Raw genomic sequence first — 26,815 nt, 5'->3', positions numbered from 1 at the left:
TTGTGCATCTCTATGACTTACTGTAAGGAACTCATGGTGGCAACAAGTAAGACAGACACAAGTGATCACAGTTCAACTGTGTTTATTGAATGATGAATGCTGTATGCAGGTTGGAAAAACGGCTAATCTAAACCTAAATCTAAGATGGGAGCAAGCGTCAACCATCAAATGAAAATTAAGGCAGTCCTAGTGGCGTTGTGTCAAATAAAAAGGGCCTATCCTAAGAAACCTATTGCCAAGCCTAACAACTAATACAAAAAGGGTGTGGGATAGATTTCAAGAAAAGATCGAAGTGTTCTCAAATAATATGTCAGGATGCGGTAGCCTGGGTCTTCCTTCCCCACGTTTTGACCACAGGTAAGGTTGAATCTTGGAGAACAGTATTCTCTCGAGCTTTCCCAGCACAAGATGACAGTTCCGTTCCAGCAATCAGGGCTGTCGATGGCCAAGTCTCGTTTCACTTGAAAGTGTCTTGCCTTCGAGGACCTGACGTATTCAAATAACAAAACAATGAAACAGTCTCTTTTCCCCCCTGGGTCCCCCTCTTCTGGGCTGCTGACACCTCTTTACTGTCACAATTCTACTTCTCCACAGTTCAATGTTTGCGGGATTCACATCCCTTTCTCTCACACAGTTTGTAAATCAAAGACTTTCGATTGTACAGGGATTTTGCTTGACCCTCTGTATGACCACTTTGACCTATTTTGGTGACCCTCCTATGGCCTTCTGGTATCTGTTGTTTCACTCAACTGGGGATCGACCAGAGTCTCTCGAGTTAGCACCCACGTGGTGCTGGTTCCTTTTGCAGCTGGTCTCCCCTCAGTACTTTTCACAGTTCAAACTGGGCAATTTGCGATTCTCTTTCAACACAACCCGGTTCTTATCGATTCTCCCCACGACTCACTGGCTGTGATGAACCGCTTGGCTTCTCTCTGCATTGGAGTCAAGGCTGGAACCACGGTCGCGGGAGCGTCCCTCGCTGCGGCTTATCGGTATGGGCTTGTCCCGTGTACCGTTGACATCTGCTGCAAGACACTTGTGCTATTGTTCGTGGTCTGATGTATTTCTCTTCAGAAAGGGCAAGATTACTTCTCTCCTCTCCACCCTCTCGACTCCTGCCGCCTTTCTCCTTCTCTTGCACTGACACGCCTGATTAGCCGTCTCGTCATGCTGTGTGCCGTGCTCGTACTGTGTTCTCTTGATCCACCTTTTATCCTTGTGGGGAAAGAAAAGGGCCATCAGGTGTGTGTGATTCAGGTTCATTGCCTGACTTTGCCTGACCTTGGTATTGGGACTTGTCCGTTTAATGGCTCTGGTGTTAGTTTGTTGTCTAGTGTGTGGCGTGAAAGTGTTTGTGTCGGAAAAGGGAGGGTGTAGTGTTTTTGAATGTCCTACATGAGAGGATGGGTAAAAGGTGTTGAAGTAAGGGGATACCGCGTACCACCTGTTGGTGTCCCACTCCCTGAGGAACTCCCATTCAGGTGATCCTCCCTCACTGGTCCACCCCTAGGAACTGTATCCAATAGCGATGGCCGTGTCCTGGCCACCTGGATGACAGACCCCCTGGGTTTAGTCAAGGAGACACCTTCGGGTTTCTCACACTACACACACACACACACGCAAACACACACACAAACATGCACACACATGCATTGAGCATCTACCTTCCTACACATGCACACTTGTGAACCTGCAATGCACACTGCACTGAGTACAGTGAACCATGTTCAAGCTGGCAGAGTGTGCCAACAAAACCAGCAGCTCAGAAGAAACTGTTTAGTAACCCCAGGATATGGCTTTAAAGCAAGAGGACTGTAGGTCACCTTCAAGGTTTTGGGTGACGTTTTGCTTCCATTACTCAAAAACACCGGATAGGGGGTGGGTCAGTGTCTGATTTTGTGACACGCAGCTTGGCATTGTCTGACCAGAAACTTTCCAGGAGGCTCAACTGATTCCTAGACTAGATAATGCAGCATCCTAACTCTTTCCTTGAATCACAGCTCAGGGTCTCTGTAAAATGGAAATCAACGTTTAGAACATTGTGGGATGACTATTTACCTTGTCCTTTTTTTCTTTCTCTCTCTAGGATGTGAAGAGTGTCTTGGACAGGTATGTCTCCTCTTGCCTTGATGTGCCCTCAATGTGGACTCACTTTTATCCCAGTGGATGTCCTCTGTTCCTCACATTTATAACACACTACAGACCCCGGCTCCATCTTAACCTCTGGGAGATTTAGCATTTATATGTGTGATTTCAAAATGGAGACTCTGGGTTTTACATTACCCCTTGCAAGCCTCTCACTCTCTCTCTAAGCTCACAGTGCATGGCCCCTCCTTCTGTATAACTCTATATACCTCCTGTATGCATGCATCCCTGACTTGCATTAGCACTTAGCTAATTCCATCATCAGGGATCCAAGGGAATTAGCAAAGATGGCTGACTAGTGGGTCTCTCACAGAGTTAACCACAGTGATCAAGGGACAGGAAGGCAGGTCAAAATTCTTCCTTCTTACAGTAGAAGTGGGTGGAAATACCCTTGTCGGTGGTTCCAAAAAGAAGGATGGCACCAGTAACACAAAGGTGAGTGGTGGTTCCTCAGTAATTCCCAGACTCCCCAGCACCTGCTAGGACTGTGGAAAAACTGACCATCCCAGAGTTCAGCCTAGCTGTCCTAAAAAGACTGAGCAGAGTGCCTAAAGCATGGCCTCTGGTCACTGGGAGACTTGTCCTTGTGCAAACATCCCAGAGATGTCTTCAGCATTGCTTAATGTGGGAGGGTCAAGTCCCAGAAAGGGGACAGGGAGAGGGGTATTTCCCTCCAATACTTATCAGTATGCCCATTCCATTATAGTGCACAGCCAACTACCACTGGAATCAGAGACACTACTTCCAGTACCACTGTTATTAACAGCACTTTCTTTGGGCCAGATGTTCTAACAAATAGTCCTCAGCAGGCCACTAAGTTATCTAGTGCCCCCTTAAGACTTTCCCTGTCACTAACATTTCCCCTCAGATAGTTAGTTGGAAGTTAGCTCTCCCTGTTAGTATCCATGAAAATGTCCCTGGCAGTGTTTTCCTGGGAATGACTTGGAAGAGACAGGCGTCTTTAAAGGCTCCGTTTTCATCCCAGGAATTGTGAAGTTAAATTCCGCCCCTGTGGGTTCTGTGTTTTTACCCGGCATTTTTCATCACTGCTTTGATTTTCACTGTTTCTTTCTGTAAAGGATGGGTGGAGGTCCATTAACATCCCTGTTCCCCCAGCCTGCCAACCCCTCCCCTACGAACCCCCACCTCAGTGAAAAATTGGCAGTAAACCAATACAATGAAAAATATATGGCAAAAAGTGATCTGTCTTTTAATCACCTACTAAAATCTCACCTGTCTTAAAAGTCGTATTGAAATGATCACGTACCTAAATCTCGACCTCATATACTTGCACTTAATTTACCAAAAGGTTGAACCCCCCCCCCAAATCTCGCCATTAGTATTTAAACATAAAGATATGAAAGAATACAAACGGGGAAATCCTCCTTTTACCGCCAATTCTATCATAATGTAGATATCCCCGAGCCCTCCCTCCCTCTCCTCCCCGGGCGTCTCAGATTCAAAATGTATCATGTAGAGATTCCTGAGCCCACCCTCTCCTCTGCTGGGGTCTCTCATTCAGAATGTATCAAAATGTAGAGATTTTCGAGCCCACCCTCTCCTCCCCGGGCTTCACTCATTCAAAATGTAGAGAGGCCCGAGTCCACCCTCTCCTCCTCGGGGGTCTCTCATTCAGAATGTAGAGATTCTCGAGCCCACCCTCTCCTCCTGGGGGTCTCTCATTCAAATTGTATCAGAATGTAGAGATTCCCTAGCCCACTCCCTCCTACCCAGGGTTCTCTCATTCAGAATGTTACGACTCCGATCTGGCTGCCCTTAAACGGCTGCCCTTAAACATAAGTGCAGAGCAGAGGAACGGAAATGGGGACCTTCAGGTGCATCCTCTGACAAACTGGCCTGCTGCCTTCTTCAAAGGCAATATAGACTCTGCATCCCCTCCAAAAAAAGAGTCTACATTCAAGCCCACATCTCTGCGGCATCTAACAACACGGCCGAACTCTTCAAAGTCTGCAAGGAACTGGCCAACCCTACCGCAGCCACATCCTCTACTACACCTACCGAGGCCCTTTGCTTGGCCCTAGCCGCAAATATCACCACCAAAACACAGGACATCATGTCCTCTCTCTCTTTTGTCCCCACCCCCTCTGCACCAACATCTCTTGGGCCCCCCTTGGCCGCCCCACCCCTCCCCCTCTTGTCTCCACCCTCTCCCCGTCACACCTGATGAGGTTTCTGGACAAGTCCGGTCTATGAAAGCCTCTTCCAAACAGGTGGACCCCTGCCCCTCTAAAACCATCAAGGACAATATTGACCCTCTCGCTCCAGCCTTGGCCGACCTCTGCAACCTCTTTCACCACTGGAGTTTTCCCCTCTCCTCTCAAGCACTCTCTTGTGCACCCTCTGCTCAAAAAACCCTCCGCTGACCCGTCCATTCCGGCAAACTATCGCCCGATCTCCATCACCCCTTTCCTGAGAAAACTCCTGGAGAAGCTGTCTATCACACACCTTACCCTCCATACTGAATCTGTTGGTTGTCTCCATGACCATCAGTCTGGCTTTAGAGCATCCAGAGGGACGGAAACTGCTCTTCTGAACACCCGTGAAGACCTGCTCCCAAATCTTGACTCCAGGTCTCCCTCTGTCCTCATTCTTCTCAACCTCTCTTCTGCTTTCGATACAGTAAACCACAACATCCTGATCACCCATCTCGTGATACCCTGGGCATCACAGATCAGACCCTGGCGTGGCTCGCCTCCTTTCTCTCTGACCGGCCCTCCCAGGTGGAACTCTGGCCCTTTCTCTCCTCTACAACTCTCTCTACTTGTGGTGTCCCCCAGGGATCTAACCTTTCCCCCTGGTTCTTCAATATCTACATGGCCCCTTGGCCCACAGGATCTCTACCTTTACCTCTAACTTTCATTGTTATGCGGATGACACACAGCTCTCTTTCAGGCTACCCTTGGCCTCCTCCACCTCCTCGCTCATCCCTGTCTGTCTATCCGCAATTCAGGCTTGGTGTGCTGCTAACGATCTCTGCCTGAATGCCAGTAAAACAGAGATCCCGCTTTCTCACTAGCCTGCCTACCCTGGCCCTACACCCTCATCTACCAATGAGGCAACAAATCTTGGGGTCATCTTCGACTCCACTCTCTCCTTCTCTTCTGACATCTCAGACATCTCCAAAAAGTCCAACTACCAACTGCACCTCCTCAGAGGTATTCTACATTTTCTCACTTTCCCCCAGAGGCTCATCATCTCCAGAGCCCTGGTTCTCTCCAGACTGGACTACTGCAACAGTCTCTTTATCAATCTTCCTACTTCTACTCTCTGTCCTCTTCAACTCATCCAGAACAGAACTGCTAGACTTATCCTTGGCCTCAAGCCCTGGGACTGCAACTCTCTGGCACTGAAATCCCTCCACTGGCTCCCCATGGCTGCAAGGATCAAGTTCAAGATCCTCTGCATAATCCACAAGGCTTTCTGGGGCCGTGGCCCGCACTATCTACAACGATCTCTTCCTAAATACTCTCCCTGTAGAGTTCTCCACTCGTTCTCCTCCAACTCTCTGCAGGTGAGACGCTTTCACAAACAGAGATTTGGGGGTAGATATTTATCCTCTGCAGGTGCTTCCCTCTGGAACAGCCTCCCTACCTCTCTCTGTCTTGAGCTCGAGCACCTTAAGTTCCAGAAACTCCTCAAGACCTTCCTTTTTTCCCTTCCTCCTTCTCTCTCCCTTGCTAACCTCCTTTCTTTTCTCTCCACCCTCCTTCTCCTCCCTAACTCTGTTCAGTTTTTGCTGACTGGCTCCCCCGCCAGTCTTTTGCACTTGCCTCCGGGCCGCTGCACTTTGTTCAATATAACTGCACTTTCAGCTTATGCTCCTTGAGCAGGGCAACCTTGAGAAGAAGCCCTGGGTTGATTAATAGCCTGTTCAATTCTCCTCCCCGGGGTCTCTCATTCAAAATATATCAGAATGCAGATTCCCGAGCACACCCTGTCCCCCCGGCAGTCTCTCATTCAAAATATATCAGAATGTAGATATCCCTGAGCCCACCCCCTCTTCCCCAGGGGTCTCTCATTCAAAATATATCAGAATGTAGATATCCCTGAGCTCACCCTCTCCTCCCCGGCGGTATGTCATTCAGAATCTGTCATCTAAAGGTAGAGATTCCCGGGCCCACCCTCTCCTCCCCAGGGGTCTCTCATTCAGAATGTAGAGATTCCCAAGCCCACCCTCCCCTCCCCAGGGGTCTCTCATTCAGAATGTAGAGATTTCCAAGCCCACCCTCCACTCTCCGGGGGTCTCCCATTCAGAATGTAGAGATTTGTGAGCCCACCCTCTCCCTCCCCGGGGGTCTCTTTCACAATGTATCAGAATGTAGAGATTCCCGAGCCAACCCTCTCCTCCCTGGGTGTCTCCCATTCAGAATGTAGAGATTCCCCAGCCCACACTCTGCTCCCTGGGGGTCTCGCATTCAGAATGTAGAGATTCCCAAGCCCACCGTCTCCTCCCCTGGGGTATCTCATTCAGAATGTAGAGATTCCTGAGCCCACCCTCTCCTCCCCGGGGATCTCTCATTCAGAGTGTAGATTCCCAAGCCCACCCTCCCCTCCCCGGGGGTCTCTCATTCAGAGTGTAGATTCCCAAGCCCACCTTCTCCTCCCCTCTCCGGGGGTCTCTCATTCAGAATGTGCCTCCCAGTAGTGGCTCCCTTGCCCTTCCTCACTCCCCTGCCCGTCTCTTGTTTCTCATTTATCACACGTGTGGTGCTGTCTACCCCTCTGTTTTACCGGGGATGTGCCTCCCCTCCCTTACGTGCATGTTGATTCAGAGCCTTCCTTTCCCATCTTTAGGAATGGCGTCTCCCCCCCCCCCCCTTATCTCACTGTTTAGACCCCCTTACTCTCACTTGTCACTGGAGGCTGAGGGTTATATGCAGCATCTTTCTATAATTCTCAGGTGCAGTGAAGTGAAGGCTCTGAACCCCCAGGAAGATGCCGCTGGAATGGAGACGACGCTGCAGAGCACCACGCGACATGCCCACCTGCAGGAGAAGCTCACGGAATTAAAAGGTAGATATGAGTCCAGGCCCACCCAAGAGGTGATGTTGATCGGGAAGGCTTTTCCAACCATCTCAATGCACTCAAAACCAATATGTCGGTATTCTTGTATTTGTATAGCGCACAGGTAGATAGCAAGCAATGGAGAACGTCACAATGGATGAGTCCAGGTGAGGCCGAGAGCCGCATACCCTGAATGCTATTACCTGGTGCACCGAGTTTTTAGAGAAATGATGTGTATAGCAAGGTCTTTCGTGTTTTGGTAAACTGCAGGCATAATGGTGCTGTGCGGTTGTGGGTTAGGATCGTGTGCCACAGTGCTGGCGCATAATGGGAGATCTTTCTCTTCCTGTCCATTTGCTTTTCGACATTCATTTATTTATTTCCAGTCTTGCAACGATATGGCATCTGGAATTGCTCTGGCTTCCTAATTTGACCAGTTCCTTGGCTGGGTACAGGTGTGGCTGGGTTACCACAGCCTTGTATGTAATAAAGGCTATTTTAAGGATTATTTGGGCCGTTAGAAAGGTTGGGGAAATGCGGTCAAACTGTTTGATGCCGATGGCAAGTGTGGTGCGAGGGTTGAGGGGGACGGTCAGAGAGGAGTAGGTTTCCTCTTCCAGGTGGGCTAGAACTGGGGACTACTGCAACCCTGAATCCCGAGGCTGGCTAGAAAGATTTGATTGTGTGCAGTCCTGCTAGTAGCTACCAAGACGTCTGGGCATTTTTGTCACTTGGGGATAACTTCGGCGTGAACTCTTCGAGGTCCATTTTAGCTAGCCATGATTGGATGATTTTTTGATTGGATGAGCCATGATTGGATGAGTGTTTGATTGGATGAGTGTTTGATTGGTGGGGTTTCCGAGAAGCAAAAACATGTTTTTTGTGGGTTCGTTTATAAGAAATGGACCGGTCATCCATGACTGCATGAAAAACTAAATGCATATACATTTCACTGATAATGCACTCGTTGAGTTGTACATAAAACTCATCAAATCTAGCAAAATATATAGTGGTGTGAAAAAAGATGAATTGGAAAATTAAACTAAATATTTAATTGTTAGTCAAAAGAACTGCTAAAAAATGTTAAATGGAAGGACTGACACAAATCATTAAAGAAGGGGAGGGGGAGAAGTTAGAAGAGGGCAATAAAAGGCTAACCAGTCTTCTTCCATTTTACTTTAGCTAAGGCAGGAATAAAACATTAAAATAAATTATAAGGCAGAAGAAATAAACCAAAAGGTTGTTGATATGAAAAGGAGATGTGCCAAAAGACTTTTTTTATTAAGAAAAATGTGTTGTAAAAATAGAGCTTATTTCGGTCAGAAGTATTGTGGTGAAAAGACAGATCCGGTAGAATATGTGTGGCTTGGACCCTCCCATTCCTGCAGTGGAAACTGAGCGGTTCTGCAGTCGCGGCTGCAAGGGCTGTTGTCGCCCTATACCATGTGTTGGAGGTCGTAATGATGGATGTAAATATGTTGATAGTGTACGTTTAGTAGTTTTGCATACCTGTGATTTTCATTGATAAGAGTTGGTTCAAGGCCTAATAAATAGTGCATTTGTATACATTCTGCCTAACTTGAGTTATTAGAGTGCTCTTTGTGTGCTTAATTGAACCCATCACCACCCCACACTCTCCCAAGTCTAAGCCCTACTGCCCAGTTACACTACCTTCATAGAGTTTGGCTAGACATTAGTGTCGTCCTGTTCACCAGAATAGGGTGGCCTCTCAGAATCTTTCCATAGGGCTGATTCTGAATATCGTCTCTTTACCACCTCAGTAAACCATGTTTCCTGATTATAGTAGAGTAGAGAGAACCCCAAAAGGCCAATAAAGACATGAATGATATCCTGAGAGCGGTGCATCAGGGACCCCTTGGCCTCTGAATAGTAGGTCTGACCACACTCGTGACACAATAGTCTGGCCAGCAATGTCTCAGGCATATCGGCTTCCCCAGACTTCTGGACTTGGACCGGCTCAGATAATAATTTAGCTTCACGGTCGGCTAGAGCCTGAAACTTGGCATTGACGCCTTTAGGTCTTGTGGTGTTGGGGTCATAGGGTATGTCTGTTCCAATGCATGAAGTTACTCTCCCAATGCAGTCAATTGCAATTGCTCGGATTTGAGAGATGCACAGGTAGGGGGTAATGCAATACCTCGGGGGTCACTTTTAAATCCCCCCGAAGTATTGCTTGCAAGGACACTGAGCCAGTATTGGGTTCAAAATAGGAGGTCCTTTTATCAGATACAGTGGCATGATACGCCTGCTCCAATAAAGAGGCTGCATTATCTCTGATCTTAATGCCCTTTTCCCTGGTCCTTTACTGTGTTCTGAGAATGTCAATCTCTGAAAGAGTGAGACCTGTGGGTGTGTGACCTCCCCTATGGGGTGCTGGGGAGGACAATCCGAAACATGACAATTGGACACCCAAGGTGGTGGGGTTGCAGTGGTGGGAGCTAGAGGGGAGGCATTAGGGGAAGGACAGGGAGTGGGGGTGCAGTGGTGGGAGCTAGAGGGGAGGCATTAGGGGAAGAGTAGGGAGTGGGGGTGCAGTGGTGGGAGCTGGAGTGGAGGCATTAGGGGAAGGGCAGAGAGTGGGGTTGCAGTGGTGGGAGCTAGAGGGGAGGCATTAGGGGAAGTGCAGGGAGTGGGGGTGCAGTGGTGGGAGTTAGAGGGGGAAGCATTAGGGAAAGGGCAGGGAGTGGGGGTGCAGTGGTGGGAGCTAGAGGGGAGGCATTAGGGGAAGGGCAGGGAGTCGGGGTGCAGTGGTGGGAGCTGGAGGGGAGGCATTAGGGAAGGGCAGGGAGTTGGGGTGCGGTGGTGAGAGCTGGAGGGGAGGCATTAGGGGAAGGGCAGGGAGTGGGGGTGCAGTGGTGGGAGCTGGAGGGGAGGCATTAGGGGAAGGGCAGGGAGTGGGGGTGCAGTGGTGGGAGCTGGAGGGGAGGCATTAGGGGAAGGGCAGGGAGTGGGGTTGCAGTGGTGGGAGCTGGTGGGGAGGCATTAGGGGAAGGGCAGGGAGTGGGCGTGCAATGGTGGGAGCTGGAGGGAAGGCATTAGGGGAAGGGCAGGGAGTGGGGGTGCAGTGGTGGGAGCTGGAGTGGAGGCATTAGGGGAAGGGCAGGGAGTGGGGGTGCAGTGATGGGAGCGGCATTAGGGGAAGAGCAGGGAGTGGGGTTGCAGTGGTGGGAGCTAGAGGGGAGGCATATGGGGAAGTGCAGGGAGTGGGGGTGCAGTGGTGGGAGCTAGAGGGGGAAGCATTCAGGAAAGGGCAGGGAGTGGGGGTGCAGTGGTGGGAGCTAGAGGGGAGGCATTAGGGGAAGGACCGGGAGTGGGGGTGCAGTGGTGGGAGCTAGAGGGTAGGCATTAGGGGAAGAGCAGGGAGTGGGGGTGCAGTGGTGGGAGCTTGATGGGAGGCATTAGGGGAAGAGCAGGGAGTGGGGTTGCAGTGGTGGGAGCTAGAGGGGAGGCATTAGGGGAAGTGCAGGGAGTGGGGGTGCAGTGGTGGGAGCTGGAGGGGAGGCATTAGGGGAAGGGCAGGGAGTGGGGGTGCAGTGGTGGGAGCTGGAGGGGAGGCATTAGGGGAAGGGCAGGGAGTGGGGGTGCAGTGGTGGGAGCTGGAGGGGAGGCATTAGGGGAAGGGCAGGGAGTGGGGTTGCAGTGGTGGGAGCTGGTGGGGAGGCATTAGGGGAAGGGCAGGGAGTGGGCGTGCAATGGTGGGAGCTGGAGGGAAGGCATTAGGGGAAGGGCAGGGAGTGGGGGTGCAGTGGTGGGAGCTGGAGTGGAGGCATTAGGGGAAGGGCAGGGAGTGGGGGTGCAGTGGTGGGAGCTAGAGGGGAGGCATTAGGGGAAGAGCAGGGAGTGGGGTTGCAGTGGTGGGAGCTAGAGGGGAGGCATATGGGGAAGTGCAGGGAGTGGGGGTGCAGTGGTGGGAGCTAGAGGGGGAAGCATTCAGGAAAGGGCAGGGAGTGGGGGTGCAGTGGTGGGAGCTAGAGGGGAGGCATTAGGGGAAGGACCGGGAGTGGGGGTGCAGTGGTGGGAGCTAGAGGGTAGGCATTAGGGGAAGAGCAGGGAGTGGGGGTGAAGTGGTGGGAGCTTGATGGGAGGCATTAGGGGAAGAGCAGGGAGTGGGGTTGCAGTGGTGGGAGCTAGAGGGGAGGCATTAGGGGAAGTGCAGGGAGTGGGGGTGCAGTGGTGGGAGTTAGAGGGGAGGCATTAGGGGAAGGGCAGGGAGTCGGGGTGCAGTGGTGGCAGCTGGAGGGGAGGCATTGGGGAAGGGCAGGGAGTTGGGGTGCAGTGGTAGGAGCTGGAGGGGAGGCATTAGGGGAAGGGCAGGGAGTGGGGGTGCAGTGGTGGGAGCTGGAGGGGAGACATTAGGGGAAGGGCAGGGAGTAGGGGTGCAGTGGTGGGAGCTGGAGGGGAGGCATTAGGGGAAGGGCAGGGAGTGGGGTTGCAGTGGTGGGAGCTGGAGGGGAGGCATTAGGGGAAGGGCAGGGAGTGGGGGCGCAATGGTGGGAGCTGGAGGGAAGGCATTAGGGGAAGTGCAGGGAGTGGGTGCAGTGGTGGGAGCTAGAGTGGAGGCATTAGGGGAAGGGCAGGGAGTGGTGGTGCAGTGGTGGGAGCTGGAGGGGAGGCATTGGGAGAAGGGCAGGGAGTGGGGGTGCAGTGGTGGGAGCTAGAGGGATGGCATTTCGGGAAGGGCGGGATGTGGGGGTGCAGTGGTGGGAGCTGGAGTGGAGGCATTAGGGGAAGGGCAGGGAGTGGGGGTGCAGTGGTGGGAGCTAGAGGGGAGGCATTAGGGGAAGAGCAGGGAGTGGGGTTGCAGTGGTGGGAGCTAGAGGGGAGGCATATGGGGAAGTGCAGGGAGTGGGGGTGCAGTGGTGGGAGCTAGAGGGGGAAGCATTCAGGAAAGGGCAGGGAGTGGGGGTGCAGTGGTGGGAGCTAGAGGGGAGGCATTAGGGGAAGGACCGGGAGTGGGGGTGCAGTGGTGGGAGCTAGAGGGTAGGCATTAGGGGAAGGGCAGGGAGTGGGGTTGCAGTGGTGGGAGCTGGAGGGGAGGCATTAGGGGAAGGGCAGGGAGTGGGGGTGCAATGGTGGGAGCTGGAGGGAAGGCATTAGGGGAAGGACCGGGAGTGGGGGTGCAGTGGTGGGAGCTAGAGGGTAGGCATTAGGGGAAGAGCAGGGAGTGGGGGTGCAGTGGTGGGAGCTTGATGGGAGGCATTAGGGGAAGAGCAGGGAGTGGGGTTGCAGTGGTGCGAGCTAGAGGGGAGGCATTAGGGGAAGTGCAGGGAGTGGGGGTGCAGTGGTGGGAGTTAGAGGGGAGGCATTAGGGGAAGGGCAGGGAGTCGGGGTGCAGTGGTGGCAGCTGGAGGGGAGGCATTGGGGAAGGGCAGGGAGTTGGGGTGCAGTGGTAGGAGCTGGAGGGGAGGCATTAGGGGAAGGGCAGGGAGTGGGGGTGCAGTGGTGGGAGCTGGAGGGGAGACATTAGGGGAAGGGCAGGGAGTGGGGGTGCAGTGGTGGGAGCTGGAGGGGAGGCATTAGGGGAAGGGCAGGGAGTGGGGTTGCAGTGGTGGGAGCTTGAGGGGAGGCATTAGGGGAAGGGCAGGGAGTGGGGGTGCAATGGTGGGAGCTGGAGGGAAGGCATTAGGGGAAGGGCAGGGAGTGGGTGCAGTGGTGGGAGCTAGAGTGGAGGCATTAGGGGAAGGGCAGGGAGTGGTGGTGCAGTGGTGGGAGCTGGAGGGGAGGCATTGGGAGAAGGGCAGGGAGTGGGGGTACAGTGGTGGGAGCTAGAGGGATGGCATTTCGGGAAGGGCAGGGGGTGGGGTGCAGTGGTGGGAGCTGGAGGGGAGGCATTAGGGGAAGGGCAGGGAGTGGGGGTGCAGTGGTGGGAGCTGGAGGGGAGGCATTTGGGGAAGGGCAGGGAGTGCTGGGTTATGTTTTACAGTTAAAGGTTTGGGATCTAATACATCACTTGTTTTTCTTTTACTACAGAAACATTTCCTGCAGAAATGGGTACGTTTAATTAATGGTAATAAATATATTTAACATACTTCAATGTCTCGCTGGTTTGTCTGATTTCACAAACCCTTAATTTTGTTCATGCTTTCAGATTGGAGATACGTGAAATCCTGTGAACGTGAGTACTTGTGGTTTACAAATCCAAAACTGTAACCCTCCATTGGGCCTCCTGGATCTCAGGAGTCACTGTGAGGTGAGGCAGCGTGAGTCCCCTGCAGTGATACTTGCTCATAGGAAAGGAGCATGAGTCACAGAGTCACCAGCAGGTGAGGCGGCATGAGTTCCCTGCAGCGACACTCTCTCATAGGAAAGAAACATGAGTCACAGAGTTACCAGTAGGTGAGGCAGCATGAGTCCCCGGCAGTGACACTAGGTCATACGAAAAGGAACATGAGTCACAGAGAGTCACCACTAGGTGAGGCGGTATGAGTCCCCTGCAGCGACACTCGAGGCCCGATTCTGAGCCTGTGCTAAATGCCACGTAGTAATACGACATTCCCTCCTCCAAATCCTCCCACCTGGGAAGAGTGGAGGAGAGATATCGTGCAGCAGGCCAGAAGAAACATAAAATATGTGCAGATGGAGCGCTGCAGGGTTACCGTGCACAGAGCACCTCTGGCCAAAATGCAAAAAGCAAAGGCACTTTTCTACAGTACAGAAAGTGTCGTCAGCCTGAAGAGACTCTGCAGCACTTCCTGTAACACAGAAAATGTGGCACTGACAGCTTGAAAAGAAAACTTCTTTCAGACAGTTCTATAATTGTTTTACGGAAATCTAACACTTTGTAAGGAATGCTGCCTCTTTTCATAACTAACAACACCTCCAGGGTGCCGTTTATTAACTCCTCTTTAGGCTGGTGCAGTAAGGTTGCTCTGAACTTCAGAATACAGTCCTTGCCAGCCCCTTACATGTGAGGTGCTTGGCAAGTCTGTTGCAATGCCGTAAATCACGGCTTTGCATGAGTGGCAGACTTGATATATTGCTGCCACTCTCGGATTACATCAGAATCCATTTCATCATGGAAAAGTGTCATTCAACTGAGACACGACACTTTTCCATTTTAACATGCACCTCTGAATCAGGCCTAGAGACACAGCACTTTTCCATTTTAACATGCACCTCTGAATCAGGCCTAGAGACACATCACTTTTCCATTTTAACATGCACCTCTGAATCAGGCCTAGAGACACATCACTTTTCCATTTTAACATGCACCTCTGAATCAGGCCTAGAGACACAGCACTTTTCCATTTTAACATGCACCTCTGAATCAGGCCGATGTCTGCAATGCAACTCACAGGAAAGTGATGCTGCGGTTGATTACGGCCTCTGCACTGCAAGTGGCTTGAGAATCTAATTCGAGATCAGTGATGAAGCAAACAGCCTTATCGATATTACCTGTATTCCAACTCGCCCTTGGTTTATAGTAATGTTGCTGATAGGGTCACTATCATGAACCTGCTTAGTGTAATTTATATAGGAGAGGAGTGGAAAGTGGTCACTTTCTGTTCTTGTTAAGACCTTCATATCTGGGTACATTTTGATGTTTACAAAGACCTACTCGATAGTCGATGCACTATTGTCAGTCACTCTGGTATATTACTCCGGGGAAACGCCTGGCCAAAGACCGTTTAGCGTGATAAAGCCTCGGGAGTAAATCATAAAAGTTGATGATTAATAGATAAGTTGTATGGCCACACTTCGGGGCCCAATTAATAATAGCAGCAAGCACTTAGTCGCCTGAAGTGCTGATCTTGGTGATTTGGTAAGAATTATCAACACTAATGATCAATGCTCCTTTTGGTTGCCCCTGAATCCCCTTGTGGCCATAGTTTGAATGGAATGGCAGCTGCCAATTTCCACGTTATCCTGGAGCCAGGTTTCCTGTAATGCCACTACACAGAAATTGGAGATGTTCTCTAATAAACCATCAGGTTCAGTGAAGTGGGAGAAGCCTCAGGTGTTCCAGGAGAAAATGGTAAAAGTGTGGCTAGGATCTACATGGATTTTGTGGTTGTAGAATTGAAGATAACCACTGTCAGCTGGTAGCAGCCAACCCTTCTTTCTCTTCTAAGGGAGAGTGAACACCAACATGGCTTAACCCAAGAGCATCAATGGCGACAGAAATAGCGTTGCCTTCTGAGCTGGGAGATAGTTTTGATTGATTAAGGTTGACTCCTATATGTTGGCTGTAGAGGGTCTAGTTGAAAGCAAAGGAACGGGTCTACTAGATTTCAGCCCAAACTTTCTAGATGGAGCTTTAACAATAGAACAGTCATAACCTAATTTCCCCAAAATCAGCATCATGTGACGTGACAAAATCTAGTACAGCAGGATTGTGAATATAAACTATCGCGCTAGCATAGTATGAGTCTTCTAGATGGTCATCAAATCACGATGTCCTCCGTTTGTGGACACCGCAGAGGAATGATGTCATGGACTAAATGGAAGATGGTTGTTCAATTTGGATAATAGTCCCGACTAACATAAAAAAGGCCCTGTACTTTGAGGGCCAAACAATCAGCATCCGAATTAGAATGAGGTTGGTAGAGGCCCCTCTTCCCATTTACTGATTTAGCAAGACCATTTCCTTTCATGGACGGATAGTAGGTGGAGCCGTTAGGGTGCGTGTCCGAAGCAATGGCGTTAGATGTTATCCCATGATTGTCCTCTTGAAAAGGGTTTTCCAAATCTTGCAGAATGTGGGAATCTTCCGGTAATGGTTGGCACTTAAAAGTTTCTGTAGTCTGTATAAATGAGCCAGTGCTTTTAGGGTGAACAGGAGTTCCTGCCGATGTTGTCTTTATTTCTGGAGGCACCTCTAGTAGAAAGAGTATTAGACTCAGCAGCTGGAAGCCTTGTGATGTAGTTTTGTTTTTTAGTAGGATATTAAGCACAGACTTTGGTCTTATTTCCTTCTAATGGTAGAGTGTCATATGAGCCCTGATCACTGATCACAAGGGTAGTAGCTCTTCAGCTGGAATTAATCAAGCCAGGCGTGTTGCTCAGGCTGCATTGCCACTAAAATCAGCCTATTTAGTATGAGCCTTTTTCTTGTGCGCCTTCTTCTTGCTCTTTTTACCCTTCTTTGTTATTTGTTACCAGGTTCATTAGTGATTGATCACTCCTTTGACTCGTTGTCGATGATCACACAGTTATCCAAGCTTAAGGACCGGGCGTAGTCGCCTCCCACATTGAACAATTGCAGGAGTCCTTGACCATGACCTCCTGTGGAATTCGCCAGCATTTACCAGGTGTAAATAGCAGGCGGAATCCATAAGAATCCATTGGTTTAATGCCAGCATGAAATTGTGTGCTGTTTTGGGGTGGAGCAAGGATATGTGATGGACAGTGTTATTCTGTTCAGTGCCCAAGTCTCCCCAAAACAAAAAGAAAATCCCACACATTGGAAAAAAGACAGGATTTCATGTGTAATGCCCGTCTTTACACTTTTTCCCCATCTACGGTTTTGCAAAATGACCCGCTGTCTTTCTTTCTTACTCTCTCTCTCTTTCATTCTCTTTTTCATCCCTCTTTCCAACTTTTCACTTGCTGCTTTTTCTTGATGTCCATATTCTCCCATCACTCGCTCTCATTTATCTGTCTCATCTCTGCTTGTTTCTCCCTGTTTCTCATCTCTGCTTGTTTCTCCCTATTTTTCATCTCTGCTTGTTTCTCCTGGTCTCTCTGTCTCTCATTTCTACTTGTTTCTCCCAGTCTCTCATCTCTGCTTGTTTCTCCCAGTCTCTCTGTCTCTCATCTCTGCTTGTTTCTCACGTTTTCTCTGTCCCTCATCTCTGCTTGTTTCTCCTGGTCTCTCTGTCTCTCATCTCTACCTGTTTCTCCCGGTCTCTCATCTCTGCTTGTTTCTCCCAGTCTCTCTGTCTCCCATCTCTGCTTTTTGCTCCCTGTCTCCCCTGTGCCTCTTCCTCTTGTTCCTCCAATTACTTTGTTTATCCTACCCGCCTCTCTTTCCCTTCTGTCTGCTTCTTTCTCCCTGAATCTCTGTCTCTCCTCTGCCTCATCCCTATCTCTCTCCTCTCTGGCTCCCCATCTCTCCTCTCTGCATTTTTCTCTTGGTCCCCCTGTTTCTACCTCTCTCATACCTGCCTCTCTCTTCACTCTGCCTCTGTGTTTCCTCTGTGCCTCGTGCTCCTGTTTCTGCCATCTCTCTCTCTCTTTCCGAGCTGCCTCTCTCTCCACTCTTCCTCCTTCTTCCTATCTATCCTCGTTGCCTGCTGCTTTCTCTCTCTCTCTTCCACTCACTTTCTCTTCACATTTCCCTCTCACTCTCCCTACTCATCTGTGTCTTTGTACTCTGTCTCCTGCTGTTTCTCTCGTTCTCACCTCTGTGTATTTTGTTCTGTTTCTTCCTCTCCCTGTCCTGCTGCCTTTCTCTCTTCTTTGCCTAGTTTTCTCTCCCTTTTCTTTGTCTCTGCTTTTCTTTCTTGCTATGTTTTCTTTCTCTCTATCTTCTCCTGTCTCAACCCTTTACATCTCAATCTGCTTGTCTCTCTGCCCGTGTTTGTCTTTCTCTCACCCTTCTTGTCTCTATAGCTCCTCCCTGCCTGTTACTCTTATTTCATGTTATCTTTTTCTCTGCCTTCTTATTTTTCTTTTTGCTGTGTTTCTCTGTCTGTCTGTCTTTCTTGCTTGCTGGGTTTCACTCTGCCTGCCAGTCTTTCTTTTTTGTTGTGTTTCTCTTTGCCCGTCTTTCTTTCTTGCTGCTTTTCTCTTTGTCTGCTAGTCTTTCTTGTCTGCTATATTTCTCTCTGCTTTTCCCGCTTTTCTTGCTGTATTTCTTTGTCTACCTTTCTTTCTTGTTCTTTCTCTCTGCCTTTTTTTTCCTATCTTTGCCTCTTCCCATCTTTCGTTGTTGCCGTGTTTCCCTCAGCCTGCCTTTCTTTCTTTCTTTCTTTCTTTCTTTCTTTCTTTCTTTCTTTCTTTCTTTCTTTCTTTCTTATCTCTTTGCCTACCTTTATTTTTAGCTATATTTCCTCTGTTTGTGCTGTGTTTCTCTCTGCCTCTTTCTTTCGTGCTGTGTTTCCCTATTTGCAGTTCTCCCTTTTTTTTATTTCTTTCTTTCTTGCTGTGTTTCCCTCTTTGCATCCCTCCCTTTCTTTCTTGCTGTGTTTCTCTCTGCCTGTCTTTCATTATCGCTGTGTTTCTCCATGCCTGCCTGTCTTTCATTGTCGCTGTTTCTCCATGCCTGCCTCTCTCTTTCATGCTGTTTCTCTCTGCCTGTCTTTCTTTCTTGCTGTGTTTCTCTGCCTGCTAATCTTTCATTCTTGCTGTGTTTCTCTGCCTGCTAATCTTTCTTTCTTGCTGTGTTTCTCCATGCCTGCATGTCTTTCATTAGTGCTGTGTTTCTCTCTGCCTATCTTTCATTATTGATGTGTTTCTCTCTGCCTGCCTTTCTTTCATTTACATTTTTTATTAACGTGCTACATAACTATACAAACAATAGTTTTTTCAGCACACAATACAAAAACATTAACCCCCTACTTTTCCTAACCATCATCAGGAAATGTAATTAGCGGTTTACTTCCACCCAATCAGTCCCACCCTTCATTATCTACTCAGCAACCCGTCTAAAATCAACATTATTTTCCTCCACAAGATAGTAAAATAGATAATGCAAGCTTCATTATTACCATTTAAAAACAATATCCACAATGCGTCATCACGTTCAGATGTTCCCACAGCGGTACATGCGGTGGCCCTCAAGGGCCCTACAGCTTCACAGTTCATTAGGAGATGTTTCGCTGTTTCAATTTTGAGTTCCCCACAAAGCCTGCCGTAACGGAGTGTCCGCGATATATGGGCGCAAACACCGGTTATTTCCAAGGACTTGCCCACACTTGCTTTAATCTTAAAATAGTCCCACACCAAGGGATTGCCCACAAAATTGTGAATATAATTAGGGAGTCGAGCTCATTGTGTGATATAACCAAGGAATAAAACACAAGACCTTTTCCCAGAAAGTTTAGTTTTCAGTTGTTCATGAATTTTGGAAGATGATGTTTTTCATGTGCAGTTTGTGTTGTACATAACTGATACTCTCACCTGAACCAATTGTCAGGGGGTGCCAGTGATCCACCATAGCCAAGATATTCGCCAGATTACTATTTGGCATAAGATGGACCTTAGTCCTGGCAGCCTCAGATATGTGCCAGTTTAGGGAGCCACTAGTTGCATTAGTCAGTTTCCAGTGGATGTTAGCACAAGACAGCTGAAATCTCGCATCCCATGGGGCCAGTTCGAGTTCAAGGTAAATCAGCTCTACAGGAGCACGCGCAGGAAGGCGAAAGAGTTTCTTTAAACGCTTACTCTCCAATCTGCTTAGCGACGCAATGTTCCCAAAAGCCCAAACCCCTGCGCCATACAGAAGTATAGGTAGGATCTTGGCTACAGACAATCGTGCCAGTATCCCGAGGGAATATCCCCCTCCACTCCTGGCCATCTTTAACAATCCCCCTAGGGCCTGGGCGCATTTCCACTCCAGTATCTCAAGATGGAATGCCCCGGTTAACCTCCTGTCGAGCACAACTCCAAGATATTTATATTCGTCGACTACCTCAAGTTTTTCTTTCTCCAAGGTACCATTCAAAACACTGGGCTTTAGCACATGCTGCAGTGAAAAAAAGAATGATTTTAGATTTATTAGGATTAACAGACACGGGGCCTCATTACGAGTTTGGTGGTAGCCATGCCGTTTTTAGCAGCATGGCTACCTCCAAACTCGGTTCTGGGTCCCGCAAAAGGGGATTTACCGGGCCATTCCGACCTTGGAGGGCCCGGTAATTCCCTTTCGCGGGACCCGGTACGTCCCCATTCCCATTTGAGCCCCCATAGGGCTCAATGGGAATGGGGAGGATGCTAACAAGGGGCAGTTAATGACGGGCCCGTTGTTAGCATCCTGGTCTGCTAGCGGGTCCCGCTCTCCACGTCTGGTCTGACCAGGTGTCAAGAGCGGGACCCGCTGCAGAACTCGTAATGTGGCGGCCCGGAGTGAACGGTGCCGGTCCCTTACCGGCACCGTTCATTCCGTGGCCGCCACACTCCTAATGAGGCCCAAGGAGTAAAGGTCAGAATATTCCTTAAGTTTAGACATGCAGCCTGCAGCCCTACAGGAGTAAGATCGAGCAGGACAATATCATCCGCATAACCTCTCCATTGTAGTGAAAGATTCCCCAATTTAGGCGGGATAGAGGTGGGGTTATGCAGCGCCGATCCCATGTAGCCTTGTAGAGCAGGGGCGCTAGTATGCATCCTTGTTTTAAACCCTGGTAGGTTAAAATACATGGCGACGTCCTACCTGCTTTGTCCAGGCGTACTCTTGACTCCAGTCCCATTGTGAAGTGCGACTATCGTAAAGAGGAGACCTTTTGGAATATTCACACTCTCATGCTGTCTCGACTAAGGGCCTGGTGATGCAGATGCCCTTTGGTATGAGCTGTGATTCAAGAATGCTGCAGAGCCCATCATTGCACTCGACTCGAGTGCTCCCTAGCCTGTTGAACCATGCACAATAATGTATCTTTAAGTGCTATTTTCCAATATAACAATGGGGTAGGAATTACAGAGAGTGGGGAAGGAAAGAAATGAGGAGGAATGGTTGAAGAGACAAAATCAAGGAGGGTAGAAGGATGGGGGAAAGAAAAGAGGAACGATGGTAAGGAGACAGGAAGGAAACAATGGGGGTCATTACGAGTATGCCAGTCCGGTAACTACGGCACCGGTAAGCTTGCCGCTGCTGTAGTTACCGGACCGGCATACTCCGAGTTCTGTGGGCGGGTGCCCTCCCTCCCGCCAGGTCGGACCTGGCGGGCGGGCGGAACGGCACCCGCCCCCAGACCATGTCGGATGCACCGGCACCATTCATGAATGGGCCGGTGCATCCGACCTCCCCATTCCCATTGAGCCCACCCATTCCCATTGAGCCCTACTGGGCTCAATGGGAATGGGGAGCACTTCATTTCGGCGCCTGCGAAAGGGAAATTACCGGGTCCGGCGAGGCCATAATGACCCAGTAATTGCCCATTCGCGGGTGCCGATTTTACAGGCAAGGCTACTGCCAAACTTGTAATGAGGCCCAATGTGAGAGAGGAAGGAAAGGAGGAGAGGAAAGATGCCCATGAAAGAAGAGAATGGAAGGGGAAGCAAGAAAAAAGAAAGGAACAAAAGAAAAAAGAAAGAAGAAAATCAAGAGGAAGGGAAGGAGTGATAAGGGAGTGATGGATGATGGGAGGGAAGAAGGAAGGAACTGCTTGCTCCTCCTAGCTTTCTACAGTGATATAGTCCAGCAGGTGGAGCGCTCAATGGCACTGCTGCGATCTATGCATGATCTGCAGTTAGCAGGGTCAAATTCTGGCAAGGCCAACTCAGCCTTTCATTAATCAGAGGTTGATAAATGAGTACAAACTACTTCGGTTGGGAATGATTGTATGTAATTATTTGCTATGTACAGTGCTTTGGCAAACGCGCTGTTTAAATAACAAATCATTATCAAATGCCGGGGCCATGGAAAAGTAATGTTATCACTCGTTTTCTCAAGTGTTTACACAAAACATTACATGCAACAAACACCATTAACCCTCCATGAGTAGCATTTTCTGTAAAGTTGTGAATTGACATGATTCAGGGATGAGGGTTTGAGGGACACTTTTTTTCGGTGTCCGAGCCCATTTCTTGTCCCAGTCTGACCCTGGCCCACACTTAAATCGGCCACACACTACAGGACCGAGGCGAAAGTCCTACCTTTATTTCATCTTTTCTCTCCCTCCTCTTTAGTTTTGCTGTGATTTCTATCTCCCTTGCTGTCTGCCTATTGATCACCGGCTCGTCTATTTCCTCCCTGCATGTCTTTTTCTCTGTCTTTTCCTATTATCCCTCTCAATCTCCCTTTCATTCTCCCCACTCTCTGCCCCTCTGTCTTCCTCTCCCACTCAACATTCTCTCCATCTCTTCTGTCTCTGCTTCTCTTGAGTCCATGTTCTCTTTTCTTCTGCCTCCTCTGTCTTTTCCTAGTATCGCTCCCCTTTGCAGGCCTATATTCTCTCCTCTGTCACAGTCTGGTTGTCCCTCTCTCACTCCTGTATGCCTGTCTCTGTCTTTCCATTTGTCTCTTCCTGGTTATGTTTCTGTCCATGCTCCTCTGTCACTCATCCGGTCTCCCTCTGTCACTCTCTTCTTGTCGCCTCTTTCTCTTCACCTGTATTTCTCTGGCCTTCTCTGTTAGTTTCCCGCCCTATTCTCTCTTGGTCTCCCGTCACTACATGTCTCTTTCTTCGCCATTTCTTTCTTTTTCCCGTTCCCCCTCCGTGTGTTAGTTTGTCTCTCGGTCTTTCTTGCTTCTCTTCTTTCTATGTCCTTTTCCCCTCGCTCTACTGTGCCTCGTCGTCCTCTCCACTCTGCTTATCGCCCTCACTCTCTCTCTCCCCTCTAGTCTTTATCGTTCCTGCTGTTTCTCTGTGTTAAGGCTGTCTCTTTCCTGTTGTTTCTCTGTGTTAATCTGTCTCCCTCTTTCCTGTTGTTTCCCTCTGTTAGTATGTCTCTCTCTTTCCTGTTTTTCTGGGTTAGTCTGTCTCCATCTTTCCTGTTGTTTGTCTGTGTTAGTCTGTCTCTCTCTTGTTGTTTCTCTCTATTAGTATGTCTCTCTCTTTCCTGCTGTTTCTCTGTGTTAGTCTGTCTCTATCTTTCCTATTGTTTCTCTCTCTCTCGCATCTCTGCTTGGTCTCTCCCCTCCCTTTGGGCTTACTGCACAAAAACACCCAGACTCGCTTGAAGTGGAAATGGTCGCGTTAATGTGACAGGCCAAAGCTCACAAATAAACGCTAACCTGGCCCCTGGCCTTGCAGACTAACAAATCTGTTTTTAACAACTTGCCAAACAAATGAATAATTAACCACTTTTAATTCCCCCAACAATTAAATAATTAAATCAGTTCCACTTCCTCCCTACCTATCCCTTGGTCCCTACCGTCTCCTTACCATCTTCTCAAGGATTCCCGCTTTCTCCCCGGGGCCATGCCCCTCCATCTTCAATACCTGTTCCCCCGGGGTAGCCCGTTTGTGCAAACAGCACCACCCCCATCATTTCCTGCGCTATTCCCCCATTGTGCTTCACTCCCCCCTCATCCAAAGGGGCCATGCCCCGGCCTCCAACACTTCATGCCCCCTCCACTCCCCTCTGCACCAAACTCCTCCTTCCTATGACCTGCTGCCAGGCTATCCTGTCACATCAGCAACAAAACCTTACAACATAACTTCCCCAACTAATGCCCCAGCCTGTCTCACGAAAACTACCAGCCCCCAGGCCCTTATAACCTCCTGCCAAAAACCTGGAAAAACCCAGCCGCGGGGGAAAACGAACAACCCCAAATAGCAACCCTACTCTCCCAGCAATTCACACCCTTACAAGGCCCTGATAAAGGCGTGGGCGGGCGGTGACAAAAGCTTGTCCTAACCGCCGCCTGTTCTCGAACCTTCCCTGCCCCCCTTAAAAAACCCAACAGCGCTCTATGCGCAGGCCAGCTCGCTGGCCTGTGCAGCGCCCAAAACAACCTCAGGGGGAAACGCTTTGCGTTCTCCCCGGCACTCCCCTTTGGGCTTACTGCACAAAAACACGCAGACTCGCTTGTAGTGGAAAAGGTTGCTTTAATGTGACAGGCCAAAGCTCACAAATAAACGCTAACCTGGCCCCTGGCCTTACAGACTAACATCTGTTTTTAACAACTTGCCAAACAAATTAATAATTAAACACTTTCAATGCCCCCAACAATTAAATAATTCAATCAATTCCCATTCCTCCCTACCTATCCCTTGGTCCCTACCGTCTCCTTACCATCTTCTCAAGGCTTCCTGCTTTCTCCCCTGGGCCATGCCCCTCCATCTTCAATACCTGTTCCCCTGGGGTAGCCCGTTTGTGCAAACAGCACCACCCCCATCATTTCCCGCGCTATTCCCCATTGTGCTTCACTCCCCCCTCATCCAAAGGGGCCATGCCCCCAGCAACAGAAAAACCCTCCACTGAGGTGCTCTTTCTGCCCCACCCCTCCTAACTTACCTCTCCTTCCAATTTGTATTATGTCCTGGACCGCCCACTTCGCTCCCTAATTCATGAACTATTCCCATAAACCGATAGATGCCCTCCCTCCTCTTAAAAAGCAATCCTCACCCATATGTGTCCCTGAGCACCAGCGCTCGTGCCCCCCACTGCCCCAACAACTACCTGTAAAACTTCCTCCTAGACCTACCCACTGCCCCTTCAAATACCATTCCCTTGCAACCCTGCTCGGTGACAACTTTGACCAACCACCTTACCTTGAGCTCCACTCCCGAAAACCAGCGAGTTCCCCTGTTATTTCTATAGCAAAGCTACTCCTCATAATTTTCTAAGCCCTACCTCCTGTGTGTACTATAAATTCCTCCGAAAACCCCTTGACACTCCCTTCCCACCGCCAACATGGGCAGCAAATAGACCCCCCATAACCGCTTAACTCCCTAAAACACAATTATGACTGCGTCCTCGGTTGCGTCCCAATGATCTGATCTCTCTCCCCACATACCCCGCCCCAATAACCTTTTGCTGGTCGCAATTCGACATCCACGGCAACTCACCTCTCCTTCAAGCCCCCCTCTGCAAAAGAAAATAGATATGAGTCTCTCTTCTCCATTGCCAAACCACCCCCCTTGTTCCTGCCCTCGTTCCCAATCTGCCCCCAGTTCCCGGAAATCTCTGCTTATATCCCCAGAACTTCCCTTATCCCCGCGCCCCCCCCGTTCCACCTTCCTCTGATAGTCTCCCCCCTACAACTGTCCTCCCATGCCTTGCGCCAACCTCCTACAGGCCACAACCCCCCCTCCGCTCACTGTCCCATTTCCTCAAAACCCTCCTTGTGACCCCTTAATACCTTTGCTACCAGTGCTGCAGACCCAAACTTAACTCTTAAAAACCACCCTTCATTTACCCCCATTTCTCTCTCCAAAGACACCCCATCCTCACCTGACCCCTCCTTACTCCCACTACGGAAACACCCCCCGGCCCTTTCCTACCTGGCCCACCTATAATTCGCACCTTTTTACACCCCTCTTCTAAACAATGCACCTACCCCCACTTAGATTCCTTATCTCCTCTATCCTATTAACCTCTTGTTCACACTTGCCCCCCACCCTCCATCACCTTCCTACTATTGCACCATGTTGTCCCCCCTGCACCGGGGGCCCACGTGCCCCCGTCCATGCAGGCCCTTCTCCTTATTCCTCCTCTCCGCCACTGCACCAGGGGCCAAACCTGCGCCCCCGTCCATGCAGTCCAATCCATATAACTTACTCTTCCAGCACCTTGCGTCCATCACACCATGTTTCCCACCTGCACCAGGAGCCCTCGTGCAGCCCCGTCGATACAGTCACATCTCATCACTTCCACCCGACTGCACCAGGGGCGCTCCCGCACCCCCGTCCATGCAGTCACCTCTCCTCATTGCCCCCACTGCCCCAAGGGCCAAACGAGCCAAGTTCCTCCTGTGCTGTGCGTCCTCAATTCCCGCCCTAGCACGTGCCCTGCCTCCTGCCCATCACACGAACCGGGGCTACTACCGTACGCTCGAAGTTGCGATATCCTCTTAACCTCTGTGAGTCTCTCCGTATTGACTCTGTGCTGCTATAACCCTCTCACGTCCCCCAACGCTTGCTCACCTTGTTGTGCAGCAAGCGCCCCTATCAGTTTTCCAGTTACACCCCCCACCTTCCCCCGTCCTATCTAAACACCTTCCTCCACACCCCCCTCCTACTCGCTTGGGATTGCCCCCAAAACCTTTCCCCAACTTTTGTGCCTCCCCCACGCACCCTTTCTGATAAACTGCGTCCCCACCTACAGAAACCCCCACTTTAACTAGCATACAGACCTTCCTCCCACCTCCTTGCCCCGCTCCTCGCTCTTTCCCTCTGTCCCCTGCCTGAAAAACACTACATAATTGGATGCCGACCTGCGCCCCTGTTGCACTCGTGTTTAAATTTGCACATCATCCTCGCGCCGCCTTCTTTATTGAAAGCCCAACATGCTGCTGAGGGCTGACCTCTGCCTCCTCCCACTGCCCCTTCCGGGGCAGGGCGACCAAGAAAGGGCCGGTAAGGCACGGGTAAACCACTTGCTGTGTGTACGGTTGGAGCTGGCCTCGTCGTGCCATCCACTGCAGCCAAAGGTCCATATCTATCTCACCCCCAGACCGCCTGGCTGTCCTCTGCCATCCTCGCCCTAAATTCCTCATCATACCGCACCCACGCAAAACCCCCGAAACTCGTGAATGCCTTTCTAATCACGTCCATGTACTTCAACAGAGCCACACATCTCTCTGGAAATTTCTCACAAAAGACACTTGCATGGACAATAAAAGCCGACTTCCAATTCTCAAGCGTCACCGGCACCTTTGGACGCGAGGCCAGCTCCCTCTCCTCCTCCTTAGAACCCACCTTGGCTCTCACCTCCCTATGTAGACGCTTGAACACGTCCACAAATTCCCCTGCCCATATCTTATCCTTTGTTGTCATCAAATGTGCTCCCATAGGCTTCGTAATTCTCATGTATGGCAGCTTTTTCTCCTTGCCCTTTCCCTCTACCTCCTTCT

At 50.1% G+C, this 26,815-nt stretch overlaps 1 protein-coding gene across 1 annotated transcript in view; it reads left to right on the top strand.

Moving 5' to 3' along the window:
• The window catches only part of LOC138520521 (E3 ubiquitin-protein ligase TRIM39-like), a 284,585-nt gene that overhangs the window by 96,469 nt on the left and 161,301 nt on the right, over positions 1–26,815 (top strand). Inside the window, exons 4-7 of the mRNA XM_069632869.1 lie at positions 2,087–2,109; positions 7,067–7,179; positions 13,162–13,194; positions 13,280–13,337. Coding sequence (XP_069488970.1) covers positions 2,087–2,109; positions 7,067–7,179; positions 13,162–13,194; positions 13,280–13,337 — 227 coding nt within the window. The remainder of the gene's footprint in view (positions 1–2,086; positions 2,110–7,066; positions 7,180–13,161; positions 13,195–13,279; positions 13,338–26,815) is intronic.

The sequence above is a fragment of the Ambystoma mexicanum genome, chromosome 13 (genome assembly GCF_040938575.1).
Source record: "Ambystoma mexicanum isolate Mex_15411 chromosome 13, UKY_AmexF1_1, whole genome shotgun sequence".
In the NCBI taxonomy this organism is placed as follows: domain Eukaryota; kingdom Metazoa; phylum Chordata; class Amphibia; order Caudata; family Ambystomatidae; genus Ambystoma; species Ambystoma mexicanum.
Note: the sequence above shows the minus strand (reverse complement) of the source record. Positions and strands in the feature narration are given on the sequence as shown.